Raw genomic sequence first — 21,142 nt, forward strand, 5'->3', positions numbered from 1 at the left:
TCATCTCTCTTTACTTTCGACCCGTGATCATTCAAATCTAAAGGTCATTGTACACTGAGTCCGATTTTCGTATGCGTTTTTTTTTTTTAGTTTTCTCATATTCGCCATCCTTATCATAATGCTTATGGATGCGAAAATGCAGAAAATCAAACACGATCTGAATTTTTTTATGACGGACTAAAGTTTCAGAGGCAGTGTGTAAACTCGATTAACATAACCTGTATTTTTTGTGCAAAAATGTCGGACGAAAATTTCGTACTCGTGTGTGCAAAGACATTAACTCCAGCAGCTCGTGTTGGATGCAGCGTTGCCAAGTCCGCGTTTTTCCCCCACAGAATTGGTCTACTTTTAAACTGTTGCCATGGGTTGATTTCCCCCAGTTATTTAAAGGTTTTAAATATTGCAGAAATTAAATTTCAATAAAAAAATAATTTTAGTTTTGTTGTACACTGTTAAGTAAGATCTTTAGGTTTTTTGCAAAATAAATATGTTGAGAATGCATAAAACTCTCCCATGTCTCTTTTTGATAAGGATACCTACCATTTCCTTATTATATTATGAAAATATTAACTTTATTCACATACTAAAGGGCTACTCCTCCCAAAATGTACCAAAAAAAAGTAATACCGTGATATTATACCGTCACCGTTCAAAAGATGAAAGATACCGTGATATTAATTTTAGGTCATATTGCCCACCCCTAGTTTCTTTTTTAGTTCATCACTTTGATTGGTACTTGTTCTTAAAACAAATATTTGCTCTGAGCAGGATTAGCCATTTCTGAATCTGGCCTGTTCTTCCCGTGGCCACTCATTAATAGAACATCGCAGCCTCCAGAGGATGACCATGATAAAAACTTTTCTGGGAACCGATAATAAGGTTTTTCCGTAGTAAGGTTATAATAAAGTAATTTATACTTAAATTACACAACACTACATTCTATCTCATGAGATTAATTATTCCTCATGGCCACTATTGCTTATCACCCCCAGCTGTGCTTAAGGGCGAGTGACCAAAAAGAGCTAATGGTTCACATCTCACTGTGACAAGCAGCTGCCATGGAAAGGTTGTTCCTCAGCAGTGCTTAAATGCTAAGACAACAGCATTGCTCTGTACTAGAAAAGATAGCAGGTCGCCTTATCTCACCATCACTTCCCGCTCTCCCTATAAGATCAGTGCCTTCTCTGGGCTTAAGCCCCTGCAATTTCATATTTCTAATCATTAATGTTTGGAGATAGAAGGAGACTGGACACTGTGTGTTATATACTTCTAGTACCGCTTCTCCACTGGGGCTGGTGCCGAAGCTGAAGCCGGTGCTTGGCCAGGAGTGACACTCGTTCTAAACCAGGCTTTTGTTTCCACTGGCAGGAAACAGAACCCTCACCAACCTGAGACTGGAATCGCTTGTCATCTCATGACCCACTAGGAATTACCCATTGAGTCTGCCATGAGTGACTAACTGTTTCTCACATGACCAAGCTAAATTCAACCTGGATGTAGTTCATAACCCTCTCGTATACAGGGCTGGCAAAGGAAGTGAACTCGCTGATATTTTCTTCATCCACTCCCAATACTAGCTCTTCAGAGCTAGATGCAGCCAGCACCATGTGATTCCCATGATTAATGCTGTCATGCTACCTCTGCAGACGCAGGGTCTAAATAAGTGGGGTGCAGATGTTTTACCCCATCCTTCAAGAAGAAGGCCAAGAGGAAACTGAGCTTCTTGGCTGCAGACTTGTCACAGATTGTGTGCATCATCCGACATAACGAAACACAAAAAAGACACCGCACACTTTCTGAAATATTTGCTGAGATCCATTTTACTTTCATGCACTACAAACAAAATGGTCTTCTAAAGTCAAAAATCTGTAGTGACCCTATTAAATGCACAGGTGCTCCATGTGATATCTTAGGACAGTACGCAGTATCGTAGTTCCCTCAAAATGGAACTGTACTTATATAAATCATATAATATTAAATACATAGCCAATTCAGTATACATAAAAAGAGTGTGCTTTCATGACTGTACTTTTTAAAGAGATAGTTCACCCAAAAATTAAAATTTGCTGTTCATTTTCTCACCCTCAGGCCATCCAAGATGTAGGTGACTTTTTTCTTCAGTAGAACAATAAGAAAGACTTTTAGCTGAACCCATGGTCCTTGGTGATTCATGACAAAGCAAGTCAGCTGCTACCTGTTTTGGGAATAGAAAATCATATCGAAGAACACAAAATTAATACCCCTGACTCTTGACAATATATATTGAGGTCTTATAAAGTGAAACAATCAGTCTGTGCAAGAAACTGAATATTATTTACAACATTATTACCTGTAATCCAGAACCTCAGGCAAAATGTCCAGAGTAATGACAAATCATTCTTTTAAACCATTTTTTTTTTTTTTTTTTGAGCCAGTTCACCAAATCTAACTGAACTATCTGAAACTTTTTGCTGGTCAACCAGCACAAATCTATTCACATAATCAAAACTCACTTTCCGCTTGATTGTCACGATTGACTCGAAATGAGCCAAAATGCTGGTGTATTTGATCCTGTGATGTCGGGTTTTGTCAACTCAATCAAAGCTCCAGTTCTTCCAACAGTCACTGAACTGAGAAAACAGTTCTAACTCCAAATGCCCATGAACTGGTGACATGCGCATATGTGAGCCGAGTATGAAAAATGAAGGTGCGAAATTAAAGATTTTATGGTTTTTCATTGTTTATGTAAAAAGGTGAGCTTTACATTTAAATAACTAACAATGACATCACTATGAATTAAACTTTTTTTTTTTTAAATTATGACCATCTGAGGAGGTGTTGATTGTTAGTCAGCCATTATGCAGATGATTGATTATTTGGTTCCACTGTCTAGTAGGGCTGGGCGATTCTTTAGATTTTTTCTATTAATTTGAATTTACGTTTTAAGACAATTTAATTTTTTATTAAATCGAGGTATCGCGATTTTTTTATAAAAATATTAGATACATTGTAATTGCACCAATGGCAGAATAATTAAGAGGCAATATTGTCCCACCACATGATGGCACGGAAAACAAATAACGCGTTTCTGGTAAAATAATGCGAGTCACTAAGGGGACATGATTAGCTGCTTGCTAGCAAGTTAGCCTGTTACATTACAGTACACACAATTTCACTTACCACATAAACAGAGTAGAGAGATGATTGAAGACAGTGGTGAATTATTTGCATATCAGGGCTCTAGATGGTGCGACTGGTGCGACCAGCAGTTCAAGGGCAAAAAAAAAAAAAAACTAGTGTGTACAACTATGAAAAAATATTTAGGAGCACCATGTGTGACTGACCCAGCATATTTGTGTTTGCGCTGAGTGGAGCTTCAAAGGTTTCTATGTGTTTTGCATGTTGACTAATGTATCTCAAGTGTAGAGAGTGTAAATAAGAGACTGAATGGGCAGTAGCTTCATTTATTATAATAGAGCTTTGTGATATTGCGAACTAAGATGAGTGACAGCTTTTAATCATTTATAAGGGAGTTTGTAAACGAGATATTGATTTATTATAACAGTTAAATAAACAGCGGTGTTTCATTTATGAATGAACGTGCGTTTTTAAACGAATCTAGTGAAATGATTCAATTTCCCATTCATAAAGAGTCACTTGCTTTATTCCTGAATGAACCATCCGCTCGAACGAATCAAATGAATGATATGATTCAGTAATTAAATCAGTGTCTTACCACCACCTGCTGGCAGATCGTTGCAGTTATTTAAAGTGCCCCTATTATGCCTTTTCAAATATGATATTTCATGTAGTGTGTCATGTAGCTGTATGTGAACATAAACTATCTGCAAAGTTGTGACGCCGACAGTGCACTATAAATAAAGTTTTTGTCTAACAAAAAAAAGAGTCGGCTCACATTCGCCTAAACGAGTCGTCAGCAATTCGAATCTTTTTTCTGTAACGGCCACACGTCACGAGCTACACATTTGCGTAATGTCCGCCCACATTCAATTTCGCGAACAACTTGCCCGCCCACAAACAGTAGGCCTACCATTTTCAAGTGGATTATATCATGTCAAGAAGACGCCCTGCGCTGTGAGAGTGAATTTGTTTTATATGCCCTTCCGAAAGATGAAACTACCAAGAATGAGTGGTTAACATTAATTTTTTCAACACCTCAGCAGTCCAATGCCAATCTTGTGTTGTGTTCGCGTCATTTTACTGATGACTGCTTTTCCAATCTTGGGGAGTAACGTTACAACGCGAGATTCACCAAACGATTGGTTTTAAAAAATGGATCAGTGCCCAGTTTATTTGGACCGGCTTGCTCCTCTGAACTTCTACCTGTAAGTATGATTAATAATTGTATTTTCTAGCGATCGTTCAAAATACGTCTTTGTGTATGTTATGGTGTGTAACAACCCCGCACATGTCTTGGTAACCGGCTAACTTGCGTTTCTGTAGTTCTGTTGTTCAGCTGTGAGTGCAATGTAGTCTAAAAAGTCTTGTGATTGATGCAGCTTGACTGTCTGTCTGTCTTATTAGTTTAAGTAATGATAATGATAAACGATGGCTTAACGCAGTGTTATGGATTGTACAGTGTTGAAGTTCACAACGTAGAGATGTGTCCGGTTCGCTTACAAAAGCAAATTGTAACATATGACACCCACTGAGAAACGTCCTGCTCCGGTCGTGCTTGCAAAACAGTTTCTTGTCGATGTGACACTTCAACAGTTTCATCGTCAGACTCCGGCTCGAATTGATAGGGTAAAATCGAGGCTATCTTTTCTATGCATTAACAGGTCTCTGCAGCTGTCGTTCAGTTATGCCAATGGGCGTTTCGTTTTGCGCTGAAGCGGTAGACCAATCCAGAAGGACTGCACCATCTGACCAATCACAGCGGTGAGGGCTCACTGAAAGGAGGGGTTTAGAGAGACTGATTCTTCTAACTGCTTCAAACGAGTCGTTTACGAATCATTTAGAAACAGGGTAAAAATAAATCTAATTTTGGAGAAAACTAAAGTGTTTTTTTAACTTGCATACATGTAAACCTGTTTTAAGAGACTATTACAACAATATTAACTACCTTTAAAATGGCATAATAGGGGCACTTTAAATCATTTAATATTTCTGTGTTCAAAATTGTATATTTTTGTATACGATATAAGTGCAAGAGATTTTCCTCCCATCTCATATTTATTTGTCAAACAAACATTTATTGTGTCTGGTATGATAAGAATTGGGCCTGGTGGAAAGCGATCACTGATGCAGTTGCCATGTATATTGCAAAATATATGGTGCCCATATACAGTTGCTGAGAGACTGCAGTACTTTACAAATGTTTTTTGCTCTTTCTGAAGATCCAGGACTAAATTGCATCTACAACAGTTTTCTGCCATACAGTATTAAAAGTGATAATGTCAATATATAATGTATTGTTTTTGAGTTATAGGATGTTTTTCATAACACAGCTATGTCAGAATTATTCAACCCCTATTCAACATTGCTGTTTTAAGACAGTTATTTTTATGGTAAGGATGGAATTAGCTTGGGGTGTTACACATAGTATACTCTTAGCCCATGCATGTGCTGAAGATGAGTAGCAAATATAGTAAAGTCAACAAAGCTCACACAAAATCAATAGAGAAGAAATAGTTTGCTATATTAGAAAGTCTAAAACTACATGAAGATTTCTAAGACATTACAAGTCCCTAGAGACACAGCTGGCAGCCGTATTCCTTAGATTAAAGTGTGTTGAACCAGAAAACCTTTGAGGTTGTTGAGCAAAAAAGCACAATATCACAAAATGTTTGATCAGATCAACTGAGAAAAACTTGCAATGTACAGCTAAAGACTTGCAAGATGACCCGACGAAAGGAGGATAAATATTTCGATGCTGTGTACAAGAGGAACACTAGACAAGTGTAGTCTTCATGTTGAGGAATCTTGCTGAATACCATTCTTAACCAAGAAGAACAAAAAGGCTGACTTGAACATGCTAAAATTCATTTGGATAGACCTGTGGAGTTCTGGAAGATTGTTTTATGGAGTGATGTGTCCAAACTGGAACTTTTTGGATGTATGGATCAGCAGTATGTCTAGTGCAAAAAAGACAAAGCTTACAAGCAGAAGAACACTATCTCCATCGTCAAACATGCCAGTTTGGGCCAGTCCTGTTATGGGGTTGTTTTACTGTAGCAGGAAGTGGAAAACATGACCATACAAAAGGTATCATTGATTTATTAAAGTATCAGACCATTTTGGCAAACATTGTGATGCCTTTTGTGCAAAGTCTGAAGCTAATAATCAATGGACTTTCCTGCAGGACAATCATCCCAAAGTATACGTTCAAATCTACCTACGCTTGGTTCAGGAATCAGTCATAGAATGTTTTTGAGTGGCCTGTTCAGTTTCCAGATTTAATTCTCATTGAAAATACATGGTTGAATTTGAAGCAAGCAGTGGCAAAGTAAAAACCAAAGATTATCGGGGATTTGAAAGCTTTTTCAGGGAGGAATGGCCCAAGATTGCAGCAGAAAGGTGACAGAAGCATCTAAGCACTTCCAGGCAGTGTTTATTGGTGGTTTTAAAGAATAAAAGATTCTACACCAAATTTACTTTCAGGGGTTGAATAATTTTGAACATAAATGTTTAGAGCCAATTTGATTTTTTTTTTCATTATTCATCAACTTACGTTCTCAGAATTACTCAAATGTGTATTAATAAACTTTCTTAAATAGTTTACTGATGCCTTTGTTGAATTGTTTTCACAAAATGTTGTTCTCTGCAGCAAAATGTCTTGCAGGTCAAGGGGGTTGAATAATTTTGATTGCAACTGAATATTGTGGAAAAGCTTGGGTTTCTTTACATGCTAAAAGTAGAAGGGGGGAAATATTGATTTAAATCGTAAATCTGATTTTTTGTGAAAAAATCTGGAATTTTATTTTTAGGCCATATCGCCCAGCCCTACTGTCTAACATAGGCTATTTGTGGACCTAGACAAACAGCCGTCCATTGTGTAGCAAGATAATGGACCTTAATGACCAGAACCTTCCTGGTAGTAAGTCCAAGAGTAGACAGATTTGTCCTTTCAGCTTGAAAATATGGGAGTGTTAGATGTTGTTCTTCTCCCTTTGACAAATGAAGAGTATGTTCTCAAAAATGTAATACTCCCAAGAAGTCAATATGACATGGCTACAGCATAGAATGATGTGGCTGCAATAAAAATGTTCCAAATCTCTTCCAAGTCTCTTCCACAAAAAAAAAAAATATATATATATATATATTAATTTTTAACCAGTAAATACGAAAATTGAGCAGCAGCTGTGTAAAGGCCTGGGTATACTTCTCTTTGTAAAAAAGTTTCACTTAGAAGTTCACTTGAGTTCATCTAAACTCATTTTGAGCTCTGCAAGAAACACGTCCTTAATGACGTTATTTAGAAAGTCCTTGAAACACTCCAGTTAAGCTCTTTATATACAGCCATGGCTTATTTAGTTAGCAAAGCTAGTAAACAAGTGCCAGACATATTATAAACTGAAGAAAAAAAATCAGTCCTGGCCTTGTGTATCAGAATACAGAGCCTAATAGACAAGAAGTAAATTGAATTGTGCCATAATTATGGTAATTATAAATGCATCTTGGGGGAACAATCAAAACCATTAGCAAGGTTCAAACAAGCAAAAATCTCTTTCAAACATGGACTCACAGAGGCTGGCAAACTGACCTGAACTGGAGAACATTCAGGTGGCAGAAGGCCATGCAGCATTTATTAAAAGGCAGTGGAAAGGCGGGGGAGTATTGTAGTGCGAGTATGACAGGAATACAATAGAAAAGAGAAAGTATGAAAGAGACAGAATCGACAGAAAAATAACAAAATGCAACAGCACTACATTGTGGAGTTCTTGATGTCTGGAGAGAAGAGTAAATAAGATCTATTTTTTGGACATGGTGCATGATATCAAGTTTTTTGGGAATGTAACATGGTGCTATCACAGCATTTATTGAAGTTCTTTGGATTACAGTGTATACCATAGGAACATTACCTACATTGTTGTATTGTTGTACAGTTGTGTTGTGTAATTTCTGTCATTAAATTATGAAATAAAGTGAATGAAGCAAGCAAAATTGCACTTAAAATCCTCAGCAAAACTCTCTGCTATTATTAGTCAAACTGGACAACGCTGGTTACAACAGTGTCACTTTGTCGGTCTGCTTGTTGCTGCTTAGATATGTTTCTGTAATTTAAAAGGATAGTTCACCCAAAAAGTAAAAATCTGTCATTAATTACCCTTATGTCGTTCCAAGCCCGTAAGACATTTGTTCATCTTCGGAACACAAATTAAGATATTTTTGATAAAAATGCGAGAGCTTTCTGACCCTGCATAGACAGCAACACAACTACTATGCTCAAGGCCCAGAAAGATAGTAAGGACATTGATAAAATTAAATATTAATTAAATAATTTTATGAAGCTATGAGAATACTTTGGACTAGACCTTAACATTCCAGTTTATTCATGCCAAAAAAAAACTTTTTTTTTTTACGTGCCATTTTGGGTGGGTTTATCTAATGCTATTATACTTTAATTAATGTTCATTTATTATATTATTTAGACAGCATTTAGACAACATTATCAGATTTTTGTCCATCCAAAACTATTAAGAACACACTTTTTCCTCAGTCATAACATTTATAGAAAACAAAGAGGAATATAGACTTTTGGTTGCGTCTAATTCGGTACTGAAAGCATTAAATTGAATGTTTTTTAAATGTTGAGCCTTCAACCTGGTAAACAGTGGTGCAACCTGGAATTTCATCCTCAAGAGTACACATTGTGTAATATCAACCTGATACAACACAACCTTGTTTTCAGGCAGACTTATTTAAAATTATAAAACGGTTAGTTCCATTCCTCAATTCTGATTGCTCAGCAGCTGTGTCGTATTCATGATACGGCACTGCTATGAGCGCTTTACTCAACGGTTTTGTGTATCATTGAACCCCCTTAGCAACCGCCCTTAGCAACCTTAGCCCTTAGGGACTACTTTTTACAGCGGAAGGCAGTTAATGATTTTACTTTATGAAAACGTACAACTTAATATATATTAATTAATATATATTTTTGATTTTAATATTTTTATTGTGTGGTAACCGTTTTATAAAAGCAATAAGGTACTTGAGGCCGTGCTGTATCATGAATAAATCACGGCTGAAGATTTATTCACGATACAGCACGGCCTCTCGTACCTTATTGCTTAATCGTAATGTATCTTTGCTCTCAAAAAAATTTGTCAGCCAATTAGATTTGAGCTTGCCAGAGAAAGTACGTAGGTTAGGTTAGCCACTATAGAACATGCAGAATCAGCATGAAGCATTAATACTCCCAGCACTCCAGAGAAGATGAGCTATTGAATAAATCCACCATGGGGATTATGGTTTTCTGAACATGGATTAATCTGACCCCAAAAAAACAACACTGGCGACCGAGAAAACAACAGCAAAACACCCTGCAACCTTGAGGCTCATTGCTAGGGCACAATAATGATTAATAAACTTTGTGGGGGTGACAAACAGGAAAGCAGATGGTGGTATGTCGCGTGTGCCACAAACACATTGACATTTGAGTCAGAATGACCTCATTTTATTCCGATTCTGTCCTCTGTCTGGATTTGATTTGCCAGAATGAGGTTTATTTATGGCATTCCATTTTTGTTGTTGTTGTTCTGGATGGGGATAAAAAAAATATTTTAATGTCTATGAAGACAGTTTAACAATAATCATATGCATAAAATTACGAATAATTATTAATTAATTTATCCTGCAAACAGATTGAAGCAGAAAAGACAGCTCAAGACTTTCTCCATCAAATCATAGCCAAAAATTGAATGCAGGATTTCCAAAAAACATAACTATTTTCAAAATGTCCCATCAGGGGATGGCTTAAAACACTAAAGTGGTTCAAATCTAGATGCTACCCAGAGCGTGAAAGGCACCCAGCCATTTTGGCGCTAGTCCCACCGCTTAGCAACATGGTACAAATGGGGCCAATTTTGGCCAAGGACACCCGGCTGTACACTTGTTTAATCTGTGATAAGAGAATGAAGGGAGAGAAAAAAACAGATAGCAGTCATATGATTCTAAAATGAATCCAGCTGATATTGTGTTTTGCATTTTACCTCACTTGTCGTTTCTATCAGGCATCGCTAGTAGTGAACTAGTATATTCTGAACTAGTTATCTATTTAACTATGTGCTTCCATATTCTAAAACGAAATAGACCCTTAAGTAACAGATCTGAAATGCCCTCAATAGGCCACACATATAGTGCTTATGTAAATTCAGTAGGGTTTGACATTGGCATGTTGCTAAAATATCAACATGATAATCTAATAATGTGACAAAACACAAATATGTGATGATGTACAGTGGTGGCTAAAATTATTAGAACGCTAGTATTTTCCATTTTTAAAATGGTTTTAAGTCAGTTATTTCTATCGTTTGCTGTAGTGTGTCAGTAGGAAATATCAGTTTACATTTCCAAACATTCATTTTGCAATTAGTTGTAATAATCCAGTGAGATTTTTGTTTGCACAAGGAGTCTGACAACAACCAGTGCTTCACACAGAGATCTGGGCCCATATTCTTAAAGCTTCTAAGAATCCTCTCAGAAAACTAATTTAGCTTAACAATTCCTACGTAGGAGTCTTAGCTTAAGAGTGATTCAGGACCAATCTAAGAGCAACTCTGAGCGAAGAAAGACAAAAAACTTTTTAATATCTTAGTGTGGATGTGGGCTTGACAGCCTTTTGAAGACTGTGATTGGTTGGTTATCCAAGAAGGAAATAAAAAATAGCCTTCACTTTGAAATTTTAGGCGTAATTTTTCTTGTTTTACCACACATACACATATTAATATATATTTATATATTTTTTATTTGCCATGCTGTTAATGTGTAATTATTTAATGTATTTGATAGGAAATGAACAGCATCACGTTAAGGTTCTGAAAGTGCTGTAATTGTGTGTGCATAGTTGTATTGTTTCCAGTTGCCAGAAATGTTAATGTAAAAAATGTAGTAATTACTTCCATGTCTTGCACTGTGGCATTTCTGCACTATTTTGGAGATGTTAGCTAAAAAAAAATAATATGTCACACCCATTATCCCTGCACAATCTCATGTGTAGCATCTTATTAACTCACTGTCATGCATTTTGTGCAAAATATTTCTTTGCTCTCCTCATGTTTTGTCAATTTTCTCCACTGCTAAAAAAAACTCTTAAGCCTCTTAAAAGTCCTCGTCCATACTCCTAACAATTTTGGACCTTAAAACCTCTTTTAAGGGTCAAGATGCTTACTTTTTTCTTTACTATGTTATTTTCTTTAATTTTAAGAGGAAACACCCACATTTCTAAGAATTTTCTTAGAATTTTGTCACTAGGAGCGACTCTTTGCACTAAGATGTTTTATGAATACGGGCCCAGATCTCATTATCATCAGTCTGTCTGGAATAACATTAAGAAACAAACAAACTAAAACAGACTAAATCCAGAAGAACTGTGGCAATCTCTAAGATGCTTCAAGAAACCTACCTGCAAAGCTACAGTACTGTTAAAAGTTTTAGGCACTTGTGTAAAAATGCTGTAAAATGAGGATGCTGTCAAAAATAATGTCATAAATAGATTGTCTTTATCAATTAACTTCCTTCAACTAAATGAAATCCACATTTGGTGTGACCATCCTTTGCGTTTAAAGCCTAGGTGAACTTGTGCATATGTTTTCAGGTAGTTTAGTAAGTAGGTCTCTTGAAGCTTCTTGGAGATGTTGCCACAGTTCTCATGGATTTAAGGCCATTGCACAATTTTCGTTCCGAAATTTTTGCACATTAAAAAATAAATACTACCTCACGTTTTGTCAATCGAGTTTACAAACTGCCTCCGAAATTTTCGTCCGTCATAAAAAATTTGGATCAGGTTCAATTTTCTGCGTTTTCGCATTCCAAAACAGGCATTTTAATAGGGTGACGAATATAAAAAAAAAAAAAAACTGAAAAAAAAAACAAAAAAAAAAAACGTGTGCAATGACCTTTGGTCTTTCTCAGTTTGTTCTGTTTCTTCATGTCATTCCAGACAGACTGGATGATGATCAGATCTATGTGTGGAGCACTGGCTGTTGTCAGACTCCTTGGCAAACAAAAATCTCACTGGATTATTACAATTAATGGCAAAATGAATGTTTGGAAATGTAAACTGATATTTCCTACTGACAAGCTACAGCAAAAGATAGAAACAGCTGACCTGGCTGGGGAAAATAGTAGTGTTCAAATAATTTTGGCCACCACTGTATTTTTGTAAGCCAAACTGTAAGTTACCAACACCCTGGTTCCCTCAATAACAACCTAATAGGATTTTTCAGTTGACTTTTGGATTACTGCAGAAAATAAGGTCTGTGACCCACAAACGTTTATGATTCTTAGATGTTTTGTACATCATGACTGAATGTCTTCACAAATGAACATAACTTTTATGAATTTTGAATCCTAAATATATCTCCAGAAGTAAAATGCTAAAGGTTTCATTTAGATAACTTTATAACTTTATAATTATATCGTTTTATCTATTGTTTTCAGTACCTAATGAAATGTTTCAATCAGTGTTTATTTCGGATGGTTATTGTAGTTCATTCAACATCATATTATTTTGTATCCTAGTTCCCAATTTCTTGAAAATGTATTTTGTCTTCTGGCTATGGCTGATTTTTTTTCACTATTTTTTTCTTAAAAGTAGTGAAAAACAAATTTGCCAGTGCTAGAACACAAATTACTCTTGGCTGTTTTGCTGCTGAGGTGAATTTATGATTAATATATGGGTTGCTGTCTAGTTTGGAACAATCTTTGCATCTGGTGAATACTTATGATGCTGCCCGAGTCATAAGTATGATATGTAGAAGAAATTCTGTTCATATAATATTCACTTACAAACATCCAGTACAGTTACACTATTAAAAATAAAGGTGCTTTTTGTCTAAATGGTTCCATAAAGAACTTTTAACATCTGAAAAACCTTTCTGTTTCACAAAAGGTTCTTTGTGACAAATACTGTACTTCAAATTATAAAAAAAAGGTTCTTCTTTAAAGAACCTTTGACTGAATGGTTCTTTGTGGAACCAAAAATGGTTCTTCTATGTCATCGCTTGAAGAACCTTTCGAAGCAATTTTATTTTTAAGAAGGGTATACACCCTCTGGAAAGCTGTGAAATATTCAGTCAACTGGCTTTCTCTCATTTGTCTTTCATTTTCATTTGCATAATTCTAATTAGTCAGTCCTCCAAAACCTCCATTTGCTGTTCCTGGGACTAAAAAAAGCTGAAAGTGGCCTGAATTTTTACAGAACTAATCGCCCCTGACAAATTAGTCTGGTCTGGTCAGGAATTGCCTTCTTTAAGCCTCGGATTTCTAGCTTGGACATCATAGCTTTATTGTATGAGCTGCTTTGTCGAGACAAATGTAGTGTGACAGATTGAACTGCATCCTGTGAGGTGAATGTACTTGAAGATGACAGTGATGTGAAAAAATTAGCGCTGATGGGAAAAAAACACAACAGAGATGCGATCACACTGTTGTCTCCATCGGACCGTTTAGCCCCAATTTTGTCTTTGTCTTTGCAGAGGTTTAGAGAACAAAAGCTCAAGAGCTCGAAATTGAAAGCTGTTTTGCATTTGATTTGATGTATAGCACACTTTTGAACCCATTTATAATAATTTGTGAGAACAATATAAATGTATATTTCATGACTGTATTATGCAAAGAAATAAATATATTGAAACAAATATTGGACATTGAACAGTTACTAAATTCTGTCTTATTTTGTATGATTCTCATGATTCCCTTTTCAATTAGGACCTTTTTGCAAATTCAGCTGTAGTTCCTAATGTCGTTGACCATTTGATCTTATATTTAGATGTATGCATTTGGCAGACGCTTTATTACAAAGCAACTTACATTGCATTCAAGGATCACTTTTGTATGTAATCGGTTTCTTGCCTTCTGGGAATTGAACTCATGACCTTGGCATACTCTACTGTTTGAGCTACAGGAAACTGTCAATCTTAAAGACTTGTGGAATTGCTAGAAGGGCACAGTAATGAACTTTGTGTCTTTTTACACATACAGGTGACCATCCTTATCGTACTGGCCTTGGCCTTTCTGGCCTGCATAGTGTTTCTGGTGGTGTACAAAGCCTTTACCTATGACCACACCTGCCCTGATGGCTTCGTGTATAAGGTAAGTAGATGAACACAAAACTTCTTTATTTCTTAATGTTCTTCATTTATTAAATTACAACATGTCAGCGCTAAATAGAACAACTGTGCAACAAATATTTTTAGAAAACATTTTTACAGTCATTAGCCAATTATACACTCATTATTAACGGTTTAAGCAATGAATTAAATTAAATACCATCTGTAATGGTTGTTTAATTTGAGCAAACTTCTAATTCATGAAAAAAGGGCTAACTAATTCATTTATAACTGTCAAATGTTACAAAAACAGCAATTACTTATAAATACTCCAAACATTTACTGCTGTAAAATAAATATAGTTTTTAAAATAATACCCCTTTGTTTTCAGACAAAATCATTGTTCTTGATTATTGTTTTAACATTTAAATTTATTACATTTACATATATTTTTTTAAATGTGCTAAATTTCAACTTCATCTTTACAGATTTTTTTCAATAGAAATAACACTAAAGTATATTTTTGTTTACCACAAATGTAGTACATTTCAACCAATTATGGAATTACATATAAAGATACCTAATATTATAGAGCCCCACACATGACATACAGGAAAAAAAAGTAAGTTGTGCACACAATTTACTAATTTGTTCCCCCATTTTAAATAAATAGTGCTCACAAGAAGAATTATCAGTTCCCACATTTTAAGTAAATCATGCACACAACATAATAATTTGTTCCTTCCTTTTAAGTTAACCATGAGAACAAAATAACTTGTTCCCTCGTTTTAAATAAATAATATTTTGTTGTACTACTTGTCTCATAAACGGATGTAGTTGCCTCTCACTTAAAACAACGCTGCAATGCTTTTGGGAATGTCTCTATAACTCATTCCCAACTCAATATAAAATCCAATTAAAGTGTCTCTGTCCATAACACAACAGCAGCAACAGGTTTATGAGAATGCGGACAGGAAGTAAAACAAGGGCACAAATTATTATTTTGTGCGCTCAGTATAATAATTTGTTCCCTATTGTCTCTAGGGCACAAATTACTATTTTGTGTGCATGATTTACACATTTTAGTAAACTGAGGGAACGAATTAGTAAATTGTACGCACAATAGAGTAAACCAGGGGAACAAATTAGTAAATTGTGTGCATGATTGAGTAAACTGAGGGAACGAATTAGTAAAACATGTGCATGATTAAGTAAACTGAGGGAATAAATTAGTAAATTGCGAGCACAATTAAGAAGACCAAGGGAACTAATTACTAAATTGTGAGCACGATTGAGTAAACAAAGGGAACAAATTAGTAAATTGTGTGAACAATTGAGTAAACTGAATGAACAAATTAGTAAATCATGCCCCTGATTTAGTAAAATGAGGGAATGAATTAGAAAATCATGCCCAGAATTAAGTAAATCAAGGGGAACAAATCACGCACACAATTGAGTAAACCGAGGGAACTAATTAGTAAACCGTGTGTGTTATTTAGTAAAACGAGGGAACAATTTGTTAAATCGTGCCCACAATTGATCAATTCAAGAGAAATGGATTAGTAAATTGTGTGCATGTTTGAGTAAGCCAAGGGAACAAATTAGTAAATTGTGCGCACGATTGAGTAAACCGAGGGAACGAATCAGTAAATGATGCACATGATTAAGTAAACAAAAGGAACAAATCAGTAAATTGAACGCACGATTGAATAAACCGAGGAAATGAATTAGTAAATTATGCGCAAAGTTTAGTAAACCGAGGTAACAAGTTAGTAAATAGTATGCACAACTGAGTAAACTGAAGGAACAAATCAATAAATTGTGTGCACGATTTAGTAAATCGAGGGAACAAATTAGTAAATCGTGTGCATGATTTAGTAAAATGTGAGAACCAATTAGTAAATCAGTCGCACGATTAAGTAAGCTGAGGGAACAAATCAGTAAATGGTGCGCACGATTAAGTAAACTGAGGGAACAAATTAGTAAATGGTGCGCACGATTAAGTAAACTGAGGGAACAAATTAGTAAATGGTGCGCACGATTAAGTAAACTGAGGGAACAAATCAGTAAATGGTGCGCACGATTAAGTAAACAAAAGGAACAAATTAGTAAATTGTGTGCCGGATTGAGTAAACCGAGGGAACGAATTAGTAAATTGCACGCACGACTGAATAAACCGTGGAAATTAATTAGTAAATTGTGCTCAAAATTTAGTAAACCGAGGTAACAAATTAGTAAATAGTACGCACAATTGAGTAAACCGAAGGAACAAATTAATAAATTGTGAGCACGATTTAGTAAACTGAGGGAACAAATTAGTAAATGGTGTGCAGGATTGAGTAACGCGAGGGAACTAATTAGTAAATGGTGCGCACGATTGAGTAAACTGAGGGAACGAATCAGTAAATGGTGTGCATGATTAAGTAAACCGAGGAAACAAATTAATAAATTGCATGCACGATTGAGTAAACTGAGGGAACTAATTAGTAAATTGTGTGCAAAATTTAGTAAACCGAGGTAAAAAATTAGTAAATAGTATGCACAATTGAGTAAACCGAGGGAACAAATCAATAAATTGTGCGCACGATTTAGTAAACCGAGGGAACAAATTAGTAAATCGTGTTCAAGATTGAGCAAACTGAGGGAACGAATCAGTAAATGGTGTGCATGATTGAGTAAACCGAGGGGACAAATTAGTAAATCAGTCGCATGATTAAGTAAACCGAGGGAACGATCAGTAAATGGTGCGCACGATTGAGTAAACTGAGGGAACGAATCAGTAAATTGTGCGCACGATTTAGTAAACCGAGGGAACAAATTAGTAAATCGTGTGCACGATTTAGTAAACCGTGAGAACCAATTAGTAAATCAGTCGCACGTTTAAGTAAACAGAGGGAATGAATTAGTAAATGGTGCGCACGATTGAGTAAACTGGGGGAACAAATCAGTAAATTGTGTGCCGGATTGAGTAAACCGAGGGAACGAATTAGTAAATTGCACGCACGACTGAATAAACCATGGGAATTAATTAGTAAACTGTGTGCAAAATTTAGTTAACCGAGGTAACAAATTAGTAAATAGTACGCACAATTGAGTAGACCGAAGGAACAAATTAATAAATTGTGCGCACGATTAAGTAAACCGAGGGAACAAATTAGTAAATGGTGTGCACGATTAAGTAAACCGAGGGAACAAATTAGTAAATGGTGTGCACGATTTAGTAAACCGTGAGAACAAATTAGTAAATCAGTCGCACGATTAAGTAAACCGAGGGAACGAATTAGTAAATGGTGCGCACAATTGAGTAAACTAAGGGAACGAATCAGTTAATGGTGTGCATGACTGAGTAAACCGAGGGAACAAAGTAGTAAATGGTGCACACGATTAAGTAAACCAAAGGAACAAACTAGTAAATTGTGTGCCGGATTGAGTAAACCGAGGGAACAAATTAGTAAATTGCACGCACGATTGAATAAACCGTGGGAATTAATTAGTAAATTGTGCGCAGATTTTAGTAAACCGAGGTAACAAATTAGCAAATAGTACGCACAGTTGAGTAAACCAAAGGAACAAATCAATAAGTTGTGTGCACAATTTAGTAAACCGAGGGAATGAAGTAGTAATTCATGCATACAATTTAGTAAACTGAGGGAATGAATTAGCAAATCGTGTGCACAATTTACTCTTTTTTCCCCCCCTGAGAGGCTCTGTATAATATACCTTCAAATGGCTTTACATGATCCCATACAAGGAATAAGGGTTTTTATGTTAAATGATCTGTCATTTTCTAAAAAATGAAAGTGTATTACTTTTAACCAGAAATGCTCATCTTGCACTACCTCTGTGTCCATGACTTACGCATTACGTAGTCACGTTGGAAACGTAGGTGGACATACCGACCAGTGTGTTTACGAAGCGAACATGCAAAGAAAGTCAAATGCCCTTTACAAGAGAAGGTAAAAGGTCTAACCATGCGTGACCTTTTTTCAACGTGATTACGTAATGCATGATCAACATTTTTTTTTAGAAACTGACTGATCCTTTCACTAGATAAGACCCTTATTCCTCAGCTGGAATCGTGTAGAGCTGCATTGAACCTGCAGTTTGGACCTCTAACCCGATGATTCCAATTAAAATCCAGTATGGAGAAAAATCTTGGAATGTTTACCTAAAATTTTTTTATTTATTTTCGACTGAAGTCAAATCAGGAGTGAACTAATACTTTAAATAATTAGTACAGTCATCTATGAAGAAGATATAATAATAGCAATGTGTGTGTGATGCACATTTGTCTAATGTTACATATTCACAACTTTTCCGACAGCACAAGCGCTGCATCCCTGCATCACTGGAGGCCTACTACACCGCCCAGGACGCCAGCAGCCGTGGCCGCTTTTACACCGTCATCAGCCACTACAGCATGGCCAAGCAGACCACCTCCCGCTCCGTTTCTCCATGGCTCCCTGCTGGAAGTGCCCATGATGTGAAGCCACCCAACACAGACAGCCAATGAGATTTTCCTCGCTGCTTTTTAAAGAATTGTCATCATGTCACCCTACATCACGCAATTCCCTAATCCCCCAATATTTCCACCGGCTCATTTGTTTCTTTTATGCCTAGTGTTTAATTTCTTAGCTGCATAGTTTTAATCATACATTCATTTTTTATTATTATTATTTATTAATATTTATTTTTGTTGTACTTTTTTGTATTTAATACTCAACTATTGTTTGTACAAAGGCATGACTCTGCAATCTTGTCAAGCGGTTTCCCCACAATGTCTGTGTGTGTCAATGACCCATTATGGAAGCAGAATACCCATAAGCCCCTTATGTAGTTACAGTAGGTAACAATCTTGAAAGGCATGATAAAACAGGGAGTTTTGTGCTTTTATTTCTGAAACAGCAGAAAATATACATACATGCTCTCACATTAGAATACGGAAAAAAACCCTACTTGTTAGACTCATTTTTATGTATGACCTATTACAACATATTAATGAAATATTGGTATAGGCCAACAATAAAATGGCAAAAGAACATATTGTACTTGTACAGAATGTTATGGTTCCTACTTTGAACCTCGATGTAAATAACTCATGAGAGCAATTACCCATGGTGTGTATGTTCGTCAGACACATTGTAATATTCTCACTGTTTCTCAATGAATGGAGGTGTTTAGAGCTTTGCGACTTGCTTTAGCTGGTGTCTATGCTTGCATTTAACCAGAGGCAAACCTTGGACACTTGAGATGATTTGGTCAAATGTCTCATCTGAATTCCTGCCAAAGCTTGATTTTCTGCTATGTTTGGTCACAAGTCTGCTCTTTTTCCATTTTTATATTTGTTGTCAGAAAAAAAAAATGGATTTTTGAAATCTTGTGCTGTTGTTAGTTGAGATGTAGCAAAGCTTTTAGTATTTTTGATTGTGTATCCTTTAGGTTCAAAGTAATAAAGATATACAAGGTGTTCAATTGCTGTGTCATTTGGCTCTTGTTGAGTAGTGAATTAAAATACAAGTACGGCAATGCCAGTACATTTTAACCTTGTAGGGACATTTTTTAGGTCCCCAAGCTTTTAAATCACACAGAGTGAAGTGTTTATAAAATCTAAAAATGCAGAAAGTTTGCTGTAAGGAGTAGGATTGGGGAATAGAAAATACAGTTTGTACAGTAGAAAAATGGAACATCCCCATAAAACATGGGAACCAGTATGTATGTGTGTTTGTGTTCTGGTATGGTTTATGAGGACACAAATGTGTATAATGAAATGAGTACTACAATGTAAACATATACAGGTGCATCTAAAAAAAACTTTCATGTATTCTAGATTTATTACATGAAAAGTAAAATATTTCTAAAGTTTTCTTTTTTTTTTAATTTTGATGATTAGAGTTTACACCTCATGAAAGTCAAAAATCCAGTATCTCAAAATATTAGAATATTTCTTAAGAGCAATCAAAAAACGAATTTGCAAAACAGAAAAGTTCAAGTTCTTTAAAGTATGTTCATTTATGCACTCAATACTTGTTCGGCAGCACATATTACAGCAAATTACTTGCTTCTAGCACATATTACAGCATTAGTGAAGAGTGGCATGGAAGTGATAAGCCTGTGGCACTGCTGAGGCACTATTGAACCTTCAGATCATCTGTATATTGTTGGATTGACTGTTTCTCATCTTTCTCTTAAAAATATCCCATAGATTCTCAATGGGGTTCAGGTCAGGCATGTTGGCGGGCTAATAAAGCACAGGAATATCATGGTCAGCAAACCACTTGGAAGTGGTTTTTGCACTGTGGGCAGGTGCTAAAGTCCTGCTGGAAAAGGAAATTAGCATCTCCATAAAGCTTGTCAGCAGATGGAAGCATAAGTGCTCCAAAATCTCCTGGTAGACAGCTGCATTGACTTTGGATTTGATAAAACACAATGGAACAATGCCAGCAGATGTCACAGCACTCCAAATCATCACAGACTGTGGAAACTTCACACTAGACTTCAAGCAGCTTGGATTCTGTGTCTCTCCAGTCTTCCTCCAGACTCTGGGACCATGATTTCAACATGAAATGCAAAATTTGCTTTTATCTGAAAAGAGGACTTTGGATCACTGAGAAACAGTCCAGTTCTTTTCTCCTTAGCCCAGGTAAGATGCTTCTGACGTTGTTTCTGTTTCAGAAGTGGCTTGGTAGGCCTTTTCCTGAAGTCTAAGCATGGTGACTCTTGATGTGGCTTCATTCTACTCCTTGTGAAGCTCTCCCAAGTGTTTGAATCAGCTTTACTTGACAGTATTCTCAAGCTTGTGGTCATCCCAGTCAACTTTGCATGCAATATGCTTTGATACAGCACTCAAACTGCCACCCCATCCAGTAATGACCTTCAGTGGGGGGTGTCAGTGGTCCAGGTGTCTTCTGGACCATTGCCTTAAAGAA

At 36.1% G+C, this 21,142-nt stretch overlaps 1 protein-coding gene across 1 annotated transcript in view; it reads left to right on the top strand.

Annotated features, from left to right (window-relative positions):
* The window catches only part of nsg2 (neuronal vesicle trafficking associated 2), a 52,621-nt gene extending 32,933 nt beyond the window's left edge, over positions 1–19,688 (top strand). The window contains exons 4-5 of the mRNA XM_073824931.1: positions 14,149–14,259; positions 18,541–19,688. Of these exons, the coding sequence (XP_073681032.1) occupies positions 14,149–14,259; positions 18,541–18,729 (300 nt within the window). The 3' untranslated portion in view covers positions 18,730–19,688. The remainder of the gene's footprint in view (positions 1–14,148; positions 14,260–18,540) is intronic.
* The last annotated feature ends 1,454 nt before the right edge of the window (positions 19,689–21,142 follow it).

Source organism: Garra rufa, chromosome 19, assembly GCF_049309525.1.
Source record: "Garra rufa chromosome 19, GarRuf1.0, whole genome shotgun sequence".
NCBI classification, from domain to species: Eukaryota; Metazoa; Chordata; class Actinopteri; order Cypriniformes; family Cyprinidae; genus Garra; species Garra rufa.